Source organism: Miniopterus schreibersii (assembly GCF_964146895.1).
Source record: "Miniopterus schreibersii genome assembly, chromosome: 9".
In the NCBI taxonomy this organism is placed as follows: Eukaryota; Metazoa; Chordata; class Mammalia; order Chiroptera; family Miniopteridae; genus Miniopterus; species Miniopterus schreibersii.
This window is the reverse complement of record NC_138118.1, coordinates 66,969,416-66,992,310: the sequence shown is the minus strand read 5'-3', so window position 1 is coordinate 66,992,310 and position 22,895 is coordinate 66,969,416. Positions and strand designations below refer to the sequence as shown.

At 33.7% G+C, this 22,895-nt stretch overlaps 1 protein-coding gene across 5 annotated transcripts in view; it reads left to right on the top strand.

Moving 5' to 3' along the window:
• Positions 1 to 22,895, top strand: part of DGKB (diacylglycerol kinase beta) — a 527,029-nt gene that overhangs the window by 382,137 nt on the left and 121,997 nt on the right. For all 5 annotated transcript variants that reach the window (XM_081146772.1, XM_081146768.1, XM_081146770.1 and 2 more), the window contains 2 exons: positions 4,818 to 4,908; positions 14,094 to 14,289. In XM_081146772.1, the coding sequence (XP_081002898.1) occupies positions 4,818 to 4,908; positions 14,094 to 14,289 (287 nt within the window). The remainder of the gene's footprint in view (positions 1 to 4,817; positions 4,909 to 14,093; positions 14,290 to 22,895) is intronic.

The following is a 22,895-nucleotide window of genomic DNA, read 5'->3' as shown; positions in this document are numbered from 1 at the left end:
CAGCATCTCTCATCACCAACACTGTTAGCTAAGTTTAAACTCAGGCTCTGCTTCTAGGAGATTCCATCAAATTGTGAGACTGAGTTTTATTATTAAAATAAAGTTATTGAATTGTTAGAAACATTGTTCACCATGAGAAAATAATTTTAAAAACAGATTTAAAATGATGGTTGCAATACTTTCATTAGAGGGCAGAAGTGAAAGAAAGCTAATGAAAAAGATGAGATTTTTTGAAACATCCTTAATGAGTAAAAAATGTTCATTTTAAATCCATTTTTAACTAAGCTCCTTAAGACATTATGTTTTTGCTTCCATTTCAAAAGCGAAGATTAAAAAGGACTTTATTTTTTCATTTAATGAGTATGCTATCCATACAGAATAGATAGAATGCCTTGGTTAAGGAGGCTTGGAAATGGATTCAGGAGTCCAATAGAAGATGTTTTAGCTTTCCATGTTAAATGGCCTTCCTATATTGCCACTTAATATATAAAGTAATAAAAGAAATACACCCATGAGAAAGCTGACCGTTCATTTAAGAGTAATTTCACTGAATTAAAACTTTCTATGTTTATTACTTTTGAGCTTTGTACTGTGAGGTAAATGAGGCAATTTCACCCCTCCCTGTATGTTGCATATTTGTTAGAAACGAGTTTCCTACCTAATTAGGTTCTTTGGAATTCTTTTTGGGAAATACACTACCAATTCACATTTTGTCTCTTTTGTTTCATGTTTGCTGTGTTAAAATTACTTAGCAGACAAAATCCAAAACAAAAACAACACCATGTAAACCAGGAAGAAAAATTCCAAGAAAAATACTTTGCTAGAAATTAAATTATTTACCTGAAAGTTTACAACTTGGAGAAGTAAATAATAGCTAAATTTCATGACAGAAATGACTTTTTACTTGAGAAAAAAATCCAATATTCTATATTTCATATATTTCCCCCAAGGACACGTAAATAAACAAAATTACTGTTCAAGAAAATGCCTGGTAAATATGAGCATTTTTACCTGAAAATTTATTCATTTTTACCTGAAGTTCTGGTAGGCAAGCACTTTAAATATTAAACTGAAACCTGTAGACTTACAATTAAATTCACTGAATGAGATTTTAATATATTAACAACTTAAAATTATAATAGTATGAATAACTCTTTTTGGTGAGGCATTTGTCATCATGCTTGCAATCACAAAATTGGTCTTTGAATACAGTAAATACGACTTTGGTTTGAACATTTCACAGTGGGTTAAATCTTCAATTTTCTTCCTTTTAAGGTCCACAGCTATATGTTTTCTCTAACAAATTTGAGTTTGAATTATTTGGATCATTTTCTAATGTGAGCCGTAAAAGTAAATAGCATACATGCTTAAATGTGGTGGGGTTTTGTTGCATTTCTACAACCCAAAGACCCGTTGGGTTGAAAAAAAAATAAAATTTAACAGCTTTTAATTTGTCATGTGGAATCTGATTCTATGTGCTTTTTATTACCTCCATATATTTATCCAAGTGAAGCATAAAATGGTTGTAATAATGGAGAATTTAAAGCAGCTTTTGCACATGAGCAGTAATGCTAACTAATATGGTGAATAAAAACTGAATGTAAATTCTCAGAATTTCTGTTTATTGTGTTTACTAAGGTGTATGTTGGTTAGCTGATATAATAAGCTCCTCCTCATCCTAACTAAGCTATAAAGAACTTGGATGAACAGAATGGAAGAAATAAGGAGTGGTCATTTACGTGCAATCAGAAGCTTCATATTCCTATTTAATTTTCAAACTGCAATACAATATAGATTCAGTAACAGAACCTGTTGAAATATAAGCTCACAGCCCTTTGCTGGGGTAAAGCTCTGATATGCCATGTATGCTTCCAGAGATACCTAGGTGGGGCAGAAATCAGTACATCTAAAATTACCAGTTCTGCCCAAGAGGAGTGGCTCAGTGGTTGAGCATCAACCTATGAACCAGGAGATCATGGTTCGGTTCCCGGTCAGAGCACATGCTCGGGTTGCGGGCTCGATCCCCAGTAGGGGTGTGCAGGAGGCAGCCGATCAATGACTCTTCATTATTGATGTTTCTCTCTCTCCCTCTCCCTTCCCCTCTCTGATATCAATAAAAACATTTTAAAAAATAAAATAAATAAAAATAAAGTCACCAGTTCCTATTGATCCTACCTCATTTATTTCTCTTAATATGATCTCCTCTTCTTCATCTGTGACTTGGTTTGGGCCTTCAATTATATTACATGTGTACTATTCCAGCAACCACTTTTCTGTCCACAATGCCCACATTTCAACATTCCGGCCCACTTACTCATTTCTGCTAGACTTATTTGCCCACATAACAAAGCTGGCTATGTTACTCCACTGCTAATAAACTTCTGTGAGCATCCTATTAATCAATAATTTCAAGTCCAAATCCTTAACTTGGCCTGCGTGCTTCTGAAGCGCACCCTTGTTAGCTTGCAGTCCACATTCTCTGAGGTTGTATTGCACTCCTAAAAACACCCAGAACTCCTCACATATTCCTCCTGTTTGCCATCTCCTACCTACATGTTCAAATGCTACCTTCTCTTCTAAAGCTCTCTGGACTCCCCAAGGAAAAAGTAGTTGATTCATTGAAGGGTTTTCTCACAATATGTGGCTCATTTTTCACTTAGAGATTAAATTTTAAATTATTTTATATGCCCATGATCTTACAACATTCTGAGCTCCTTATAAACTAAGATAATTGCATTTATATTTGTATCTGTAGCACTAGACACAGTAGCATATGGAAGTGAATGTTCTCTCTAAACATTTGTTAAATGAATGAATGTATGAATAAATGAATCCAGAAAGTTCTGGATAAAAGTCCAACACAAAAAATGTTTTTAGCAAACTTGCTGATTGTAGAAAACAGTTCCAAAAGTCATGAAATGTCTACTAATTACTATTCTAAGGTTGAGACCACCTTATACAGACCAATATTTTCCTTTCAATATACTGAATGATATAATTTTTCATCAGAATAATGAATCATTAGGAAATTTTTAAAAATTTTATATAATATTCGCCAATGTACAAAATTATAAAAATACATCTATAAAGTAGGTATTTGATTGATTTTAGTATAAACTTGCATGTGCCCAACCATCGTGGCTCAGCGGTTGAGCATCGAGCTATGATCCAGGAGACTGAGGTTCGATTTCCCCATCAGAGCACATGCCTGGGTTTTCGGCTCAATCACCAGCAGGGGGCATGCAGGAGGCAGTCTATCAGTGACTCTCTCATCATTGATGTTTCTCTCTCTCCCCCTCTCCCTTCCTCTCTCTGAAATCAATAAAGATATATTAAAAAATAATAATAATAAAATAAACCTGTACATAGGTTCAAGCCCACAGATCTTGGTGTTAAATGTATGTCCCAGTTCTAACTACTATTATCTAATTTTATGCGCTCAAATACATGAAATTAGGCCATAACCCAAAGAAAATATTGCCTAGAAAGAGTAAGGATTCAGGTTGCTAAAATCCAATGGAACCTATAGTGTTCTTTAGATTACTGGCCTGAATATGTGATTGATATAAGAGGAGCTAATGAAAAATTTTTATTAAATTAATAAGACCTTATATGAAGCTAAATATTATTGAATGCATCTAGATAGATGAGATTACTTTTATAATTTGTAATGTCATACCAAGAACTTTATTTAATATGGCGTAATAATAAGCACTGTATTAGGTTTCATGTCATTTTCCATAACTAAAATAGGGTTTAATTAAGTAGTAAGGTACTTGCCAAATGTCTTTTTAATTGTTGAAATGTTTTACATGCTAATGTGAAAGGTACATAACAATATTTATGTCAAAAAGAATAATTTGATGTGAGAGGCATATTTGAATATCATAACATAATTTCTTTCTGTTTGTCTTTATGTATGAAAATATGTATCTAATTTACCTATTTTCTTCTAATTGAGGACATGATACCTTATTAGAATATGTATAATTAAAAACTGCATTTTTTCATGAGAATGAATTTTTAAATCCAATACTTGGTAATGTAAAAATCTAGTCAACCTTTGTAAAATTATATTAAATGATCATAAATTTAATTAACTGTCACAAAGAAATAATGATATTCCCAGTGGGTCATGGGAGAAGATAAATTTTGAACATCTTACATCCAGATTAAATACTGGAATATTTTAAACTATATTTTCTTTGAAACTTGTGTTATATTTATAAAATATTATATCTTTAGCTCTCTGCAGTATCATAATTTCCCAGTATTGTTCATTTAAAAGAGGGCAATCTCTTAATGAAATAATTAATGGTTATCTACCCACTACTGAATTTTGTCTTTATGGATAACTACAATTTTTAATATGCTATCCAGTTATGTTCATTTTTGTTGAATACACAGCCATCTAGAAAATCCTGGCATTTGTAGCTTAGTTTCTTTAATTCCCATGAAAAGCCAAGATTTTTTCTCTTTATGAGTGGCAGATCTAAAATGAAGTTGTCCAAGAACAAGCTAAGAATAATAAGCAGTAAAGCCATATATTAAAACCTGAGCAACCAGCATATAGAAAAGTCAAAGATATACTTGAATCTGTCAGATCAATACATTCCTGTAATTCCCTCAGGGAACAATCATACAATTTGACACCAACATTTAAGCTTTGAAAATTATGTGACCATTTATTACATTGGGGATAGTACACGTCCTCAAAGCTTTTCTATTACTTATAACACCAGACAGGCCTACCTCATTTTAAAAATCCTTTTTGTTATTGATAATTGCCTAAGCTGCTTGTTGCTTTTCTTTTTCAGAATGAAGAACAAATTTTGGTATTTTGAGTTTGGCACCTCTGAAACTTTCTCAGCCACCTGCAAGAAACTACATGAATCTGTAGAAATAGAAGTAAGAAAAATGAATTTTCTTTTCTAATACTATGAAGTGGCTTGAGTTTGGTTATTAATATGTTTTTGGTAGTCCATGAAAGAAGTTATGTTTTGAGCAATCCATATAACTTTACCAATGATTCTAAAAACTTATTTCTGTCACTCACTGGGAATCTAGCACTGCTTGAAGTATTAGTATAAAGTTAAGTTTGAGTATGGGTTATTTTAATGCAATAGAAAAGGAGAGATGGAACACAACTTTAGAAACCAACAGAGAAGTTACTGAGCATAGCGTGGATTTAAAAAGTAAGATAAAAGAAAGTACTTGAAGGGGAGAAGAGTTGCAAGATATATTAAAAAAAAAAAACACAAAACTTATTATTTTCAGGTCTCAATACCTTATAACCTTTAAAACACAGTTCATGGAAAAAATTGTACTTACTTTCATGAATACAGGTTAAAAAGTATACTTCTCCATTCCATTCCCATTCATTAACTAGATTTTTTTAGTTCCTGGGGTTACCATTTCCCTGTTACATTTATAGGAAGTGGAAAAACCAAGGTAGAGAGCAAAGAGAGCAAGAAATGATACACTTTAAAAAGATTTGTAGCAAATAGGTCTACCAAAAAATATAGACACTGTAGAACTAAAAGTTTTGGAGATGGGTTATAATAGAAAATGACTTAGCTTTATTGAGAGATTTTAGGGGTTAAAGAAAAAAGTAAGCTATCTTTTGATAAGTGGTAAAGACAAACCATAGGAACAGAACTATGAAACAAGAACATTTAATTATTAGCTGATATGAATTGAGAAATATTGCCTAGAACAGTTTTCATTGAAAAAAATAAATGCATAACTTGTCTTCTGAGACCTAAAGCATTAGTGCCATGTATTCAGCTAGTAAGTTTGGGAAACAAAAGCAGTTATGGGCCACAGAGAATCATAGTGGCCTGGGCTGGTTCTTCATTATCTTACCTTTCTAATTAACTGTTAATGGTGATAACAGCAAAGGTGGTATTATTTCAGAAGGTAACTTCTTTTGGTCTTTCATTTAATCATGAATGGTGGATAAATTGAAGTATTAGAAGGAGAATTGGTGGTCACAGAATGGAATAAGTCCCTCATGACTGAATTAGATCATAACCCTGAAAAGCAATGTAATCACAAAAGGTGAAGGATTTGGGCTCAACATTGACTTACTATGATTACTGTTTATGAAGATATATATGTGCATGTATTATATATATATATATATATATATGTGTGTGTGTATATATATATGTGTGTGTATATATATATATGTATATATATGTAGTGTTATATTGTTGTATTTGTGCATATGCACATATATTTATTAAAATACCTAGATCTCCCTTTCCTTTCTAAAATCTAGTTTTAAAAATTCTTTATATAGTGGATGTTGAGCAATTCTTACCCTCCGAATGCTCAAAGAAAATCTACAGAAGAAGGCAAAAATGAAAAATAAGTATGGCTTCTGGTTAAATGTAGGATGCAGGCTCCACCTCTCTTTACCTTATCCTATTACTGGATACAGATTGGGGGGAAAAAATCTATAGGACACTCTGTGTTAATGGATAGGAAAACTCAATATTGTCAAGATGTCAGTTCTTCCCAACTTAATCTATATATTCAATACAATCCCAACATTATTTTGTACTATTGACAACTGATTCTAAAGTTTATATGGAGAGCTAAAAGACCCAGAGTAACCAGCACAATATTGAAGAACAGAACTGGAGTACTGACACTATCTAACCTCAAGACTTAGCATAAAGCTACAGTACTCAAAACAGTGTTATATTGGTGAAGGAAAAGACAAACAGATCAATGGAACAGAGTAGAGGTCCCAGAAATAGACCACCATAAATACAGTTTACTGATCTTTGACAAAGGAGGAAAGGCAATACAATGGAGCAAAGAAAGGCCTTTTAACAAATGGTTCTGAAACAAATGGACACCCACAGGCAAAAAGGGAAGAAAAAAGAAGAATGTAGACATAGATTTTCACTCTTAACAAAAATAGACTCAAAATGGATCAAAACACCTAAATGTAAAATGTGAACTTATAAGACTTCTAGAAGATAACATAGAAAAAATCCTAGATGGCCTTGGATATGGTGATGCCTTTTTAGATACACTTTATTTTTTTATTTTTATTTTTATTTTTTAAAAATATATCTTTATTGATTTCAGAGAGAGGAAAGGAGAGGAAGAGAGAGAGATAGAAACATCAATGATGAGAGAGTCATTGATCGAGCCCACAACCCGGGCATGTGCCCTGACAGGGAATTGAACCCCGATAGCCTGGATCCCGGGTCGATGCTCAACTACTGAGCCACGCCCGGCTGGGCTAGATACACTTTAAAGACATAAGGAAATGATTGATAAGCTGGACAACGTTGAAATTAAAAACTCTACTCTGTGAAAGACAATGTCAAGAGAATGAGGGAACAAGCCACAGATGGAAAGAAATTATTTGCTAAAGACATGTCTCATAAAGGACTCTGCTCCAGACTATAACTCTTAAAAACTCAACAATAAGAAAATAAACAACCCCACTGAAAAATGGGACAAAGATTTTGACAGATGCTTCACCCCGATGCAAATGAAAACAATGAGACACCACTACCACCTATTAGGAGACTGAAACATCAAATGCAGGTGCGGATGTGGAGAAGCAGGAGCTCTCATGCATTGCTGGTGGGAATGCAAAGTGGAAGAGCTACTTTGGAAGACAGCTTGGCACTTTCTTACAAATCTAAATATACTCTTAACTATATAATCCATCAATCATGCTCCTTAGAGTTGAAAATGAAAAGGAATTGAAAACTTAAGTCCATGAAAAAACCTGTACATGGATATTTTTAACAGCTTAATTAATAATTGCGAAAACTTGGAAGCAAAAGAGAGGTTTGTCAGTAGCTGAATGAATACATACATCCACACAATTAAATATTACATGTGTCACGAAATAAAAAACGTTCAAGGAAAAGGTTGTATCATCCAGCAAAAGACATCTGAGTGAAAATCAATGTGTAAGACATTGATTTTAAAGTTAATAAACAATGAAATTTGTGATTTCCATAGAACAAAATCATTGTGCCTTACATCTTATAGAAAAACTATTAAGAATGTTCCCCTAAGAATCTGGGCAACTAGAACTAAGTTATTGTTCTTAGGCTGGTGTTTCTACATGCCCTTCTAGTCTGCCTTACCAGCTCTGTACTTACTGGCTTGTGGAAACCACTGCAGAACATTTATAAATCAGAACTAGTGCTGTGCACTTTCCATTCTCTTGTTGCATATCTTGAAATAGTGTTATGATCTTATGTTTGTCTCAATTCTAAAATTGGGTGGGTGGGTGGGTGTGTGTGTGTGTGTGTGTGTGTGTGTGTGTGTGTGTGTGTGGATGGTAATATAAAATCTGCTTCTGGCCTTTTTAATGAATCCAGTCTATCATATTAGGAGAATACGCCTTTCTACCCTCAAGGTTACTTCATAATTAAATATAACAAAAGCAGCAATTTGGAAATTCGATTCTGTTTCCTGTTGCTGCCTATTTGGCCTAAAATTATACCAACTATGGTTTGAAAATATATACTGGAGAATAAAACCACTTCAGTACAAGAGTACCTCATGTAATGGGTACAGTATATATATTTTATAAGCAGCTTCTTCAAAACACAGCATTTACTGAATGACCCTTCATTTCACATTTCTCTTTCATACAGGAAGGTTGTTTTCCAAAACGGGTGAATATTTGGAATAATATGAATATCATTGGGTACTAGTTTATCATGATATAGCTAAGATTTATCTATTATTAACTATACCTCATGCTTGGTGCTAAGCAATGTACACACATTATTTGATGAAGTTTCCCTCAGAATCCTTTGAATTACAGAAAGTTTATGCCTCCATTACAGAATTGAGCAGATAAACCTTTTCTTTAGTAATTTAAGAGAAGTAAGGATTGTGTTGCTGCCAAAAGGTTTACATATAAGGAAACAAATAAATTATAGGTTTAATTTTTTAAATATATCTTTATTAATTTTAGAGAGAGGAAGGGAGAAGGAGAGAGAGAGAAACATCAATGATGAGTCATTGATCGGCTGCCTCCTGCACCCCTGCCCCCCACTGGGGATCGAGCCTGAAACCGGGCATGTGCCCTGATTGGGAATCGAACCATAATCCCCTGGGTCATAGGTCAATGCTCAACCACTGAGCCATGCCGGCCAGGCAAATTGTGGATTTTATACATATGTGTGTGTGTGAATATACAAAATGACAATGTATAATATATATGGTGAGAGAGAGATTAACAAAGTTGAAATTTTTAATTTTCAGAATATCAGTTATTTTCTAACTTCATTACAAACGATAAATAAAAAATAAAATGAAAAGTTTTAAAATTTCAATATAATATAGTAAAAGCAACGTTTGTATTAAACTATTTGGCACATGCACCTAAAGGTCTCAGGTCAGCATCCATCAATGAAACTACAAAGTTCATGGATTTTTCATTTACTCCATATACCAAGCAAAGCTCATGAGAGAATAAAGTAGCCCATCCTCCAAAGTATGTGGTTGTCAGTGAGACTGGAAAGGATGGTAAGAGTTAAGGCCAAGAATTTCCATCCCAAAATACTGAGATTTGTCTTAAAGGTTAAGTACTTCTACAAAACCTTAAATGATTTCAAGAATTAATAAATGGCAATAAGAGTGTCAGGGACACAAAATAAATTAGCAAGATTAGAAAGATCAGATTCTCATCGCCTGCCCAGTAACCTGCAAAGCACAGAGCTGTTAAAGGCAATAGGGTCGAGTTTCTTAACTTAGGCTGTGCCCACCAGTATCAAAATCATCCTGTGTGCTCTTTCAACATCCATTTAAAGGACCTTCATCTAGCCTTAGTCCTACCACCACACTACCTTGGAGCAGGGGAAATGAATCTTGTGAAAGGTCATTCTTTTTTGCTTTTTAAACCACTTTATTGAGGCACGGTTGAAATACAAAATAGCTGTATATATTTAACGTGTACAACTTCTAAGTTTGGAGATAAGTATATAGCTATGAAACCATCACCACACTCCATGCCATCAACATACCCATCAGCTCCAAAAGTTTATTCTTTCTTTCTTGTGTGTGTGTGTGTGTGTGTGTGTGATAATAATACTTAAAAGATCTACCCTCTCTTCTAAAGATTCCCACGTGATTTTTTTTCTTCTTTTTTGGAAATGAAATTATAGAAACTGATGAAGGGATACAGTATGGACCTCAACAAAGACAGTGATAAGAAACCAAAATTGGGCTCATTAAGTCCAAAACAAAAAAGAACAAGAAATGTGGGGAGGGTGAAGCATAGCATTATCACTTCATTAAGATACACACATCAAAGTTTTTCTTAGTGAAGAGAGTAGGAAAGAAATGTGAGGGAAAAGAAGAGTGAATGACCAAAAACTGAACATTCTGTTTTGTGTATACCAGAACTTATTTTTAATAAAATAACTTTTGGTAAGAATTCTAATATTCCAGCACTAATGTCTAGCTTTCACGGAACCTGCTAACAATGAAAAATATGAAACTAAACTGGTTTTCTGTTAATATTATAGCTAATGCTTTATCTCTTGAGCTAGCAATATTACTAAAATTACCTAACATGCATGTTCTGAGTACCTTCATCATGCATTTTTTAATAGATAAAACTTATAAAGTTATTTTTTAAAACATGGGTTTAATCACTGGGAAAATACAATGTACCTCAGCCTTCAAATATCAGAAGAGATACTGTTAAGCTATCTATGCATGTGCGTGTTTTAATTTATAGGTTTGCTGCTATAGTTTTCAGCAAAAACATAAGTAATTTTGTCTTATAAGTTAAGTATGAATTTGCAGAAACTTCTAAAAGCAGACTTAAATAAGTCATTTTACTCCATACTATTTTATACAATGAACAAAGCAATGTTCTTGTGTTTTGTTGAGCAAAATATAAATAATTTTTATCTGACCTTGGCAGAAAATTAGACTCACTGTGAAAAAAAAATAGCTACAATTTATCATTAATTTTATATTATCAAATTTATTATTCAGATTTACTCATGTTCTGAATTTTCCTATCAAATGATATGTTAACTGAATCTAAAACACTAAATTCACATCTAAAAGCTTGTTCTTAACACCTCTGTATAGTATGGTGCAGGGCATATTAGTAAACCAGGATTAAAAGACTCTGGCAAAAAAAATTCAAACCATCTTCTTTTCTTTTAGGTAAATTTCTGTGGAATGAGACCTTCCCTTTAAACCTGAAAAGAGTGGACCATGGCATCACAGCTTTGCTCTTTGCAAACAGCTCTCCTAGTGCTATATGCTAACAGTCTTTTTTCCACATAATAAAAATATTCAGGACCTATTGACTAACCGAGACTGTTAGCTTTTAAGCTTTTATATTCTTTTCCTCTGTAAATTTATGATTTAAAAATCATAAATCTTCCAAGCAGATGAAAATATTGTCTGACGCAGTATTATAACTTGTTTATATTTCAGAGCTCTCCCTTCGGCCTTTATTTCCATGCACTCCACCGGTGTGCACCAGACCATTCCTGGTCTCCATCAGAGCTAGCGCTGAAATTTTCCAGACTAACGAACATAAGGTTAAAGCAAACAGAGAAAGGTAGCCTGGGGTCAAGAACTAGTGGAAACAAATCATTAATAAATAGCCATTTATGTAAGAGGTTCCTCCTCTCCTAGGAACCTCAGTGTTCTTCATCAGTCCTTTGTGGGGACTCAACGATTTCTTTTTTTCACCATTTAGAGAGCTACTTACTCTGTTCCCTGTAAACTACACGTGACAAGACTGAAGATTACCAACATGAATAATCGTATACACTGATATTTTTCAGTTGTCACATGTAGCTCCCCCTGTTTAAGTTTCTGAAGCCTATTTGCCAGTGTGCTTTCCTTTTAGGCAGATGAACAAAGGAGTGCTCCTTTGCTAATTCTGAAAGCAACTTGTCGCAGTGGGGTTCTAGGGCCTAGTCAAATAATTGTCTTAGCGCACTACCTGCTGTGTCCAATATTGAGTGAAAATGGAGGCCAGGCCCCAACTCCAGTTTATTTCTCAATTCTTCTGTTATTTAAATGATTTTAGTCAGTTTGGGGGAAACCAGACCTTTATAAATTAACAGCAGGGAAATACCAAAGGTGTCAGATTGCATATTTATCATCTTTTTCGTGTAATACTTAAATATGTATTAAGAAGTGACTGACATAAATTAGGCAGATTTCAGAAGCCACAGGCCATGGCTTGTAGGGGACCCCCTTCTGCTTGACATTTCATCTTTGTCAAAGATCAAATTATTTTAATTTAGGCTGCAAATTATAAGGAATGAAGACTTCTTTGTGGGAATTCCCTGTGGTAATCTGACTTTTGTTGTTACTGCTGCTTGTCAGTGTGCAAAAGATATAATATGCATGCAAATAAGGTTAAAAAATATGTACTATCTAATTATCCAGCCAGTGCATTCCACTTGAAGACAGTGGGGGGCCTGACACACAGTATGTGTTTGATTCATTGAGGCCTGCAGGGTATTTACACAAGATTACTTTTAATTATGAAATTAATATCTGTTTATCTAGAATATATAGCAGTAAGTGAGTATACACATGAGTAGAATTCTTTAGTAAAAAGAAATCATCTTAATTTAATACATGAAAAGGTAGGGAAAAAATCACTTGTTTCTAGGGGCGAAAAAAAAAAGACATCATCCAGACCTTGGTTTCACCCTCATTGAAACAATTTGAGTGAAAACTTGGCACCTTCTCTAGAATTTGTTTCTAGCCCTGCCAAGGAGGCTCAAATGTGATGCTTTATTTCACAGTTTTTATATTTTAGTGAACAAGATGCAGTATGAGGTTCAGTGTGATGAGGCAAATGCAGACAAAACAAGACAAAGTTTTCTATTTGTTTGTTTGGGTTTTATTTTTATCATGTTGGGGTAGCATTAGCTCTTCTAGGTTCAGAAATCATGATTCCCATGAGAAAGAAAAAGGCGAAGTTACTATAAATGTCTTTTTTCTATAATAAGACATACATAAAACAATCCCACTGCAGATACCCTTCAGGTTATGAAACGCAGATTCCTAACAAAGTTTTTTGTAAAATAAACTTTTATATTTATACCTCTCTTCTGATATTGACTTGTAACTGAATGTGGGAGAGCAGCGTCTGGGATATATTTGTAATTACTACCATTCAGGAAACTCAAAACCAATGAGTGGCTCCAAAAGTACAGTATAGCCTTGTCACTCTCCACCTGTGTCCATCAGTGGGAATGAACAGAAAATTCAAAATATTTAAAAAGCGACCACTCTGATTATCACAAAGCATAGTGTTAGCAAGTTTTGTATTTTTCAGACAAACAAGAAAAAAATCTGCCTAACCAATATTTTTAATTTTTTAGCTGACTGTTACAGCAGCAAGGCTGGGCTGGCAACGACGCCCCCGCCTCCCTGCGCATTTCCCTCGCTGGCCGGGCCGGCCCTCCGCATGCATTTGGACAACCGTGCCTCTCACCGCCTTTAACGCTGCCTTTGGAACTTAATCTCGACCAAAGGGGGAAAAAAATCCTTGGCCACTCTAATGCAATTCAGAGCTCTTGCAACTATTGTTTTGTACTGTTTCTTTTTTCAAAAGCCTCTTAAGCCACTTCTTTCTCTGCCCGAAAAGTGAAACCATGAGTTATGGTTCTGTCTTTTCACGTGCACCTAATAGTGCCTTGCGGTGTGTTCTGAACAGAAGGCAGTCGTTAAAATTTCCACCTAAAATTTGACCAAACTTACCAGAATCAACCTTTTTGTAACGCATTAGAAATTGATGACTTGTTATATATGCAGATACTAACACATCTCTCTCCCAGAGGTTTTCTGTAAACAAAGAGACCCTGATGATTCAATCTGATCATTTTTAAAGACTGAATGACAACAGGTTAATGTTAGTGTCTACTTTATGTAGACATATTGACATTTAGGGTAACTGTTGAAGTGTTCTCTAAAAGCTTATTTAGAAATGACAATATTGTGGATTTTAAAGTTCTTATTAAAATATAAAGAAATCCAAAAGGAGAAATCAAGGAAAGACAGATAAAATATCTTACTGTTTCTGTTCTTTTCTTTTCACTCATCAGTGTGATGGAGTCCAGATAGATTTAATAAACATCTCCCTGGAAGGAATTGCTATTTTGAATATACCAAGCATGCATGGAGGATCCAATCTTTGGGGAGAGTCTAAGAAAAGACGAAGCCATCGCCGGATAGAGAAGAAAGGCTCTGACAAAAGGACCACACTCACAGATGCCAAAGAGTTGAAGTTTGCAAGTCAAGGTAAGTTTTCTAACATCCTTTGTTAAATTTCTCTTACTCGGCTTTCAAAGGCTACATTAAAATGAAAGTTTTCCGTTGCACTGTTATCTATATACTTATCCAGTGTATTTTTCATAATATCAGATATGCATGTGTGATTAAATTATATCATAATAGATTCTACAATCATATATAAACTGGTTATCTTTTTCATGGATTTTTTTTCTCCTTTATTCTCTTTTGGATATATACCTTCCTACAGACAACAAATATGTGTGGATACTTAGTGAATAATAATATAGTATATATTGTACATTAAATTCTGGAGTGTGATTGTCTTGGTCAGGATGTTTGAGTTGCTCTAACACGGCCTAGTTAAGGCTTTTCTAAGGTTGTGTTACAAGATTTTTTATTCTTGGCCTTGTTCAGACAGGCTGTGACGTTGAAGTATCTTATATTAAGATATTGTTCTAAGTACCATTTATAAATGCATGTTTAAATACACCACAATAAATTTTAGTTATCTGCTGCTACTGTTTCAGAAATTTAATAGCAACAATTAGGAAACTTGGGAAACAGAGGACAAAGGGCTAACAAAATAGGGCAGAATAGCTGTGGATCAGGATTTTCAACTACATTGTAATATATTTCACATTGGGACATGACAACCAACTCTTATTGATATATTTTATAAGCAAAGATAACAAATTGGTAGTATTCTAATAATTGATCATTTCCAAATAATATAAATTATCTGTAGTATTTCTTTACCTTCCAGAATCTATCTAATACCATTGATGACATTCAGGTGTCTAAGAAAATGTATTGGCTCAGCTCAGTGTAAAGACAAAATATGAAGTTATATAGCCTTATTATGGACCCAATAAAATACTGAGTTTATTTTTTAATAAATAAAATACAATGTGAGGATGGTTGGTAGGCTTGATGGTGATAAATGGCTTTATATTTTGGCATCTTCTGATGTCTGATTCAAGTTTCAGTAGCAGGCTTCTGTTATGTGGAATTTGGTGAAGATGAGGGTGACAAAGATAGATGAAGAAAGTATTGTGTCCCCTTGAAAAAAGTGCTTATTGCAACCTGCCAATGACAGAAGTTTTTGATGCCCCTTAAATGTGTACGTAATCCTAAAGAGGTACATCTTGAAAAGTAGTGTGATTTATTTATGTATTTTCATTTCAAATTACATTTAACTTTCAATGTTGTTTTGTGTTGGTTTCAGGTGTGCAGCCTAGTGGTTAGACAATCATATGCTTTACAAAGTGTTCTCCCCTATATTTCCAGTACCCACCTGGCACCACACATAGTTACGGCAACGTTGTTGACTATATTCCCTGTGCTGTACTTTACATCCCGTGACTATTCTGAAACTACCAATTTGTATTCTAATCCCTTCACCTTTTACATCCAGTCCCCCAACCGTTTCAATTTTGTTTGTTCATTTATTTTTTTCATTAGATTCCACATATAAGTGAAATTATATGGTATTTGTCTTTTTCTCTGACTGACTTATTTCAAAAGTAGTGTAATTTAATACAAGCAAGTTTATACCAAATTCATTAAAATACTTTATACTCAGAATGAATATAACTATATGAAAACTTGGAGGGAATGGTTCTTTAAAGGAGGAATACATAGAAAAAATGAGTAGGTTTGTGCTCTAAGAATTAAAAAAATGAAGGGAATATAATTATCAATTTCAAAGAGTTATTCTGGTTAATATATTTATATTTAAATGTAACTTTAATAAATTTCTAAGAAAATTAATGAAAAATTTCTAAGTGTTAAAATTAGGTCAAGGACTTATACTAAGATCAAACTTAAAAAGCTCTGCTTTCTCCTGGCCCGGTGTGGCTCAGCGGTTGAGCGTCGACCTAGGATCCAGGTGATTGGGGTTCAATTCCCAGTCAGGGCACATGCCTGGGCTATGAGCTCAATCCCCAGTAGGGGGTGTGCAGGAGGCAGCGGATCAATGACTCTCATCATTGATGTTTCTCTCTCTCTCCCTCTCCTTCCTCTCTCTGAAATCAATAAAGATATATTTTAAAAAAATTATTTAAAAAAGCTCTGCTTTCTCCCTAGAGAAGAAGTGAGTACATATATATTACTTAGGAATATAGTCTATGCAGTTAAAAAAGAGTTAATAATTTCCAGGATTATTTTTCATTTGAACACTACATACTAATACTTCCCATGTCATTTGCATGTAGATATGACAGTTATGTATCTGAATTGATTCTCAGTGTTCAACTGCCAAGTATATTCACCCACTGAGCTGTTAAGGTTCCTAAGACTCATAGTTAAGCTTTACCAAGACAAATGTGCAAACACCCCCCATGGAGCTGCTACAGACATACCATCTATTGGCCTCACTCTACCCCTCGGTATGCTTTTTCTCAAGAATACATATTTAGAATAAAGCATAAACCAATCAGACGAACTATTCTCGTAGACTGGCTATTAGTGCTCATAGCTATAGGAAAAGGAATCTCTTCCCTTTCTATCTCCTTGCTGTCTATTGTAAAACTATTAGGACCCGGTTTTCCTAAACTTGGGAAAGAAGAAAGTGGAAATCTACAGGGTTTGTGACGTAGGAATAGTACTTTTTCTCAGTACAAAGATGGAGAAAAAAATTAGAGTTTTTAAAGATCATTGTTTGAGCAATAACAGAAGCATGTTTATAACTGATTTGGCTCAATGTTTTTGTTTCCTCTCTTATCCAACTATGCTTATAGTTTGGGTTTAGTTTTATTTCAAGGTAAGTATAATTTCATTGATTAATAATGACTTTATGAGTTGAATTCAAAAAGTAGACTATTATATATTAATTAGTTTTTCCTTTTAATTAAGTTTATCAAGAAAAAAATTTTAAATATATTTTGCAACAGAATAGTGGAAAATACTCCACTTTCTAAGTAACTCCAAAGCTTTGAAGTTTTGGTTTCAAATTTGTTTTGTTAATTATTAAATGTTGTGCTTGATAGTGAGGAGTGAAATTTACTACTTAAAGTATTTACATGTATCCCTTCCCTAAGGTAAGCATTTCTATCATTTCATTGTGTTTTTAATTTCACAAAAACAATGGTAATAATGTGAGGGTCCATCAGCATTTTAGATCAATATATTTTCAAGTTTACTCAAAAGGATTGCAGTATTGACTTTAGAGTGAAATGTGGAAAATATAATTCTACTCCAACATGTTTCTTTTTATTTTCCTTTTTTAATTTATCTTTATTTTTAAAAGTAGTACAGATGCCCCCATCCCCCCCATTTGATCCCCTCCACCCTGCATCTTCCCCCTTCCCCCACAGGCCTTCTCCATACCATTGTCTGTGTCCATGGGTTATGCATATATGCATATAAGTTCTTTGATTACTCTCTCCCCGGCCACTCCCCCATCCCCGCTTCCCTCTGAGATTTGTCAGTCTGTTCCATGCTTCTATCTAACCTGTTTCTTTAACCCAGATGCAAATTAGTATCTTTTACTATATATGTAAAAAAGTGAAAAATTGGAAAGTGTCACTTCTTTTTCAGGAACACGTTCTCAAAATATTAATTAACAATTTTTCTGATATGCATCCATCAAACACTTGAAATTTAAACTAAATTTTTACTATATTTTAATGGATTCTTATTTCCATAAACTTTAGAAAGCTTTGGGGCAGGTGGAGGGGGGACATCATGAATAACTAGATTTTTGTAATAAGGGTAAATTATTTTATTTACAAAAAGGATTTATATTAAGAAAAACATTTACAATTTTTCTTTTAAATTAAAAAAAGTGTGATAGACCAAAGGTAAAGGATTAGGTTTGGAGCATTAAATTCTCATTTATATTTAGCTGTACATGATCTGGGACTCCTGGACAATAAATTTGCTTGCAATATTTGTGGACACTCACAGTATAAGATTGGAGTATCTTCGATTAAGAAATTCACTGGTTGGAAATTTTATGGTTGATTGCATTCAAGTTGACCAAAATTACAAGTAATTCATTTAATTGCATTGTTGTTGAAGAAAAATATTCGGTAACAGTTGAATGCATTTCTGAAACACATTCACACTCACCTAATTCAGTAGATATTTTCTTAGTGGGTTTGTCTTTTGTTGTTTTCTCTCTATTATTTATTATTATTATTATTTTACTATTGAAAATACAAATAGGTGTATTATGTAAAGACAGCAGGTCTTTAAGCAAAATTGTAAGGTAGGCCAGGTACATCTCCAGTGCTCTTAGCCTTAGTAGTCAATCTTCCCCATTTGTTTCAGTTGCTGAGTTCATCTTTGCTGCCCCCCTCTTCTGAATTAAATCTAAGCCTCAGCAAGATGTCTAATAAATTTATGCACATTAAGTTATATATGACTGATTGCAGATGAAGGTAGAGATATTTGCATTTTAAAAGAAATAAAGGCCTTCAGCTAAACCATTATTTTTCAAACTGTGTTCCATTGAGTTATAACTGCAATTCTTCAGATGTTCTCTAAAATTCCTTAGAGGTTCAGATCCATTATTGCCATATTTTGGAACAATAAAAACTATAATAAAAACACCCTAAGTGTGTCCTATGAAATCATGTTTTCATGTTAATGACTCTCAAACCTTTAAATTGTGTTATCAGACAAAAAACTTCTCCTGCTTCCCTTGCTTCCTTTCTCAATGGATTGGGTTTCTAGGTAGATAGATTCAAAAGATAGACTTACAAATACACACACATATATATGTACATATACAGATGTAAATTAGTACATAAATGTCACATTACCATTGCAGAGTCTGCAATAGTCATCTAAAAATATATCTTTGCCTATCAGTGAGGATAACTATACAAGTGGGTACATTACCACCATAGCACATGTGAATCACATGGAATTAAAAGGCCCACAAGCTCGGGTACTTTTGTTTGTCACAGTCAACAAACAGCGTAACAATCAATGGAAATGAAAACAAGTGACAAAGGTAATATTTTAAATGAAAATGGTAATCACTTCTTAGAAAACCTTTGCTTATAAAGAAATTGCATTAGTAAATTAGCTCTCAAAAATAATAGGCTTGTACTAGGTTATGGATCAAGTGCATTTTTTTCACAGATTTGTGATATAAACATGCTCCCAGCTGCAATTTTAGAGCCAGCAATGAAACTGAAACAAATTTCTGCTAAGTCTGCAGAATGAGATAAATTTTACTAATTGAAACTTCAAGTGAACATCTGAACCAGACAGCAAATAACATCATATCATAAACTTGTACCGAACATATATGCGTATATGTGTAACCCATGGACACAGACAATAGTGTGGTGGAGGCCTGGCGGGGGATGTGGGAGAAGAGGGGGTGAATGGGGGGGAAAGGAGGACATCTGTAATACTTTCAGCAATAAAGATAAATTTAACAAAACAAAAAGTTTAAAAAGAGTATTAAAAAGACACATTTTAGAAGTATTTTTTAACCATACAGTGAGGACCTCTCAAGTAATGTGAATAGCTTTTAGTTATTCAGATGGTTTCAGTTCTGAAAATAAGTCCAACTGTTCCACTTTCCAGTACTGAAATCCAAATGGTGCAAGACAGCCAAGTGGGATGTAAAAAGTTTGTACCATGTATAATTACTTATCTGTCTGGATCAGGATATTCCCAATACTACACACCCTAAGCCAAATATAGAAAACAATGGAAAATAGAATGCCTGTGACACTGCAACCAGCTTCAGCAAAGTAACTCCATTGTTTTGTAGATTGACTATTGAAAGTGTAAGCAATTTAAATCTTTAAAATATATTTTTACAAATAAAATTTTAATATTCTCTTTTATTTACTGGTTTCCAAAATATTACTTCATTGAAAAAAAAAAAAAAAAAGATTGACTGCTTTAAGAAGTTTGAAAAACCACTGAGCAAAAGTAATTATATTTAAGCCGCAGAGTTTCAAACATTTGCCAGAAGCTAAGGGAGGTACTTTCGGGAGCAGCTGGACTTCCTACTTAAAACCTCATTAACTGGGTGACTGTCTGCCCCACCTATGGATACAGCTAGCTAGGTATATTATTAAAGCTAATTAATATCGGATGTCTCCATGAAATTTTCAATAATTTAATTCCCATTTACCAATGCTAATTCTTTTATTTGGGCAGAATTTCCCAATGTTCAGCATGTACTCTAATGATGGAAAATTGAGGTGGTTTAAGCAGTACAAAGATGAATATTTTAAAGTTTAATAATTCTTGTATTTGCTATTACAGTTGTTTTTCTTTATAGTAAGGGATGATTTTTTAAAAATTATAATTGTAATCTAAATTTAATTTTTAAACAATCTATTTAAGTTAAAATAGAGTAAAAACCAAACTAAACAATAATACTGGAGGTAAATGGTTATGGCAAAGATTGAAGGTGGAACAAAAAAGTACTAAAGTGTGGAAAATTGCACCAGGCTAGTATTTCAGCTTCCACCACTTTTGAATACTTAGTGTAAACAACATTTTTATTCTTCATCATCATGTGTAAAATGTACTATGTACCAGTTCCTCAAGAATAGGCTTTTCCATGTACTTTATAGTGTACATGCCCCCACCCTACCGTATTTGATGTCTGTGCACCCTGATTCTTCCTAGGAGCCAGAAGGGAGAGACTGTGTTATCTGATTGGCTGTCAAGGAATCTCGCTACATCAAATGACTGTATTAGTATTTTCTTTGAAAACTGAAGAAGTAGGGGGAAAAAGTTAATTTAAGCCAAATTGATCAAAGAGAATAAATGAGTTGATGTCTGTGAAAGCTTGGCAAAACTTGAATTTCTTTTGCTTCTGAAGATAAATGTTATTGGCTCTGATGTTTTGGTCTTTACAGTGGGGATGGAGAGTTCTGGAAGGGTTGAGATTAATGTATGTGTGCTGTGTGTTGCATTGCCTGGATAGTTGCACAAAGAGCATTTAAATAGTTAGACCCCAACACTTTCTATACCTTGTAAAAGTTATACTTACCTGAAATTCGATGGTGATGGACTTTATCATCCATTTATCAATGTTTCTAGACATTTCTATGGGTTATTTAGGGTAATTTCGAAGGCAGTGTTTTAAGTTGTCTAAATATAACTGCAACATTCATTTTAGGACTGTAGATGATGTATTTGGCATTCAGACACAGGCAAGAAGAACAATTTCCAAGCATTTAAATTCAGTGATTAAATCATTTAAATTTAGAAACAAGAAAAGGATTTCATGCTGCCTTATTATACCTGGTTATTAAAATTGTTGAAAAAAGATCATGGCATTTGAGATGTTGCATTTCACAAAAACATATGGATGTACTAATACCATGATAATTTGGTTGAAATAGATAGATCCAAACATTTGCTATCTAGTAACCTTTAAGGAGATGTCTCAAAATGAGTTTCTAATTGTATGTTTTTAAACAACCTCCCTTGAAGTTTTCCAGCAATGGGTAATGCATATAATAGAACACACTTAATAAAGCTATCTAAATATAAAATTTCATTCCCAATTGAGGATTGCCAAATATACCTGGATATTTTAATGTGGTGACTTTTTTTTAAGCAAAAGTCATGCTTCTAAAGTTTATAAACAGTAATAAAAAGAAATTAGATGATATGAGATGTATTTCTCATATATAAAACTAGAAATACATTTCAAAATATAAGACCCTGTATTCTTATCTTTGTCCTAGCTGACCTATAAAAGCATGTATATTTTGAAGAAGCATTTATGAGATTTATTTGTCATGACACTATAAAAACTTCACAGAGCCCTGATTGTTGTAGCGAAGTCAGCTGGTTGAGCGTAGTCCCATGCACCAAGGTTGCCTGTTTAATTCCTGGCCAGGACACATGCCCAGGTTTTGGGTTTGATCCCTAGTAAGGGGCATGCAGGAGACAGCCAATTGATGTTTCTCTCGTTCCCTCCCCCTTCCTGTCCCTCTAAAATCAATAAAAACATTTTTAAAAAATCTTCATAAAAACTGCTAGCCTCCTGTAAATTTGAAAAGCAGAAACCATAAATTGAATAAATTAATATTTTAGGAACAATTAAAACACTAAATGACAACCTTTAGATTGTCATATCCCTTCTGGAGCTATATGAAATACCTTTTGGTAGCTAGCATTATTTGTCCTGTTTTTAATGTTCAAGAGTCAAATTTTCAAAATCTGACATGCAGTAAAATTCCCAAAACAAATCTGGCATGCAGTATAATGGTAGACATTCTTATAGTGAAATTAGTAAGGTCACAAAATTATTTTGGATGTAATATAACAGATAAGTAATCATTTACACAGAAAAGTTGTGTTTTCTGATAATTTTATAAATGAGATTGTTGCTATTAAGGGCTTATTCTCAAAAACAAATTGAAATTATGAAAACAGAGAAAATCCAAACAGGTAGGAATGTCAGAACTAGGAGCAATTTGATTTCACCCAGTGAACCTGGGAAAGCTTGAGAAAAATGAGTTTTTAGTAGCAGTCACATATTGAAAAATATATGATTTGGCAATCAATCTAACAGATGCAAGGGAAGAAGAAAAGGAATTTGTTTACTTGAGGTTTTAAATTAAGGCTCAGCTATCACCTTCTCTGACATCTGAGGCAAAATACCCTCTTATTTTCAC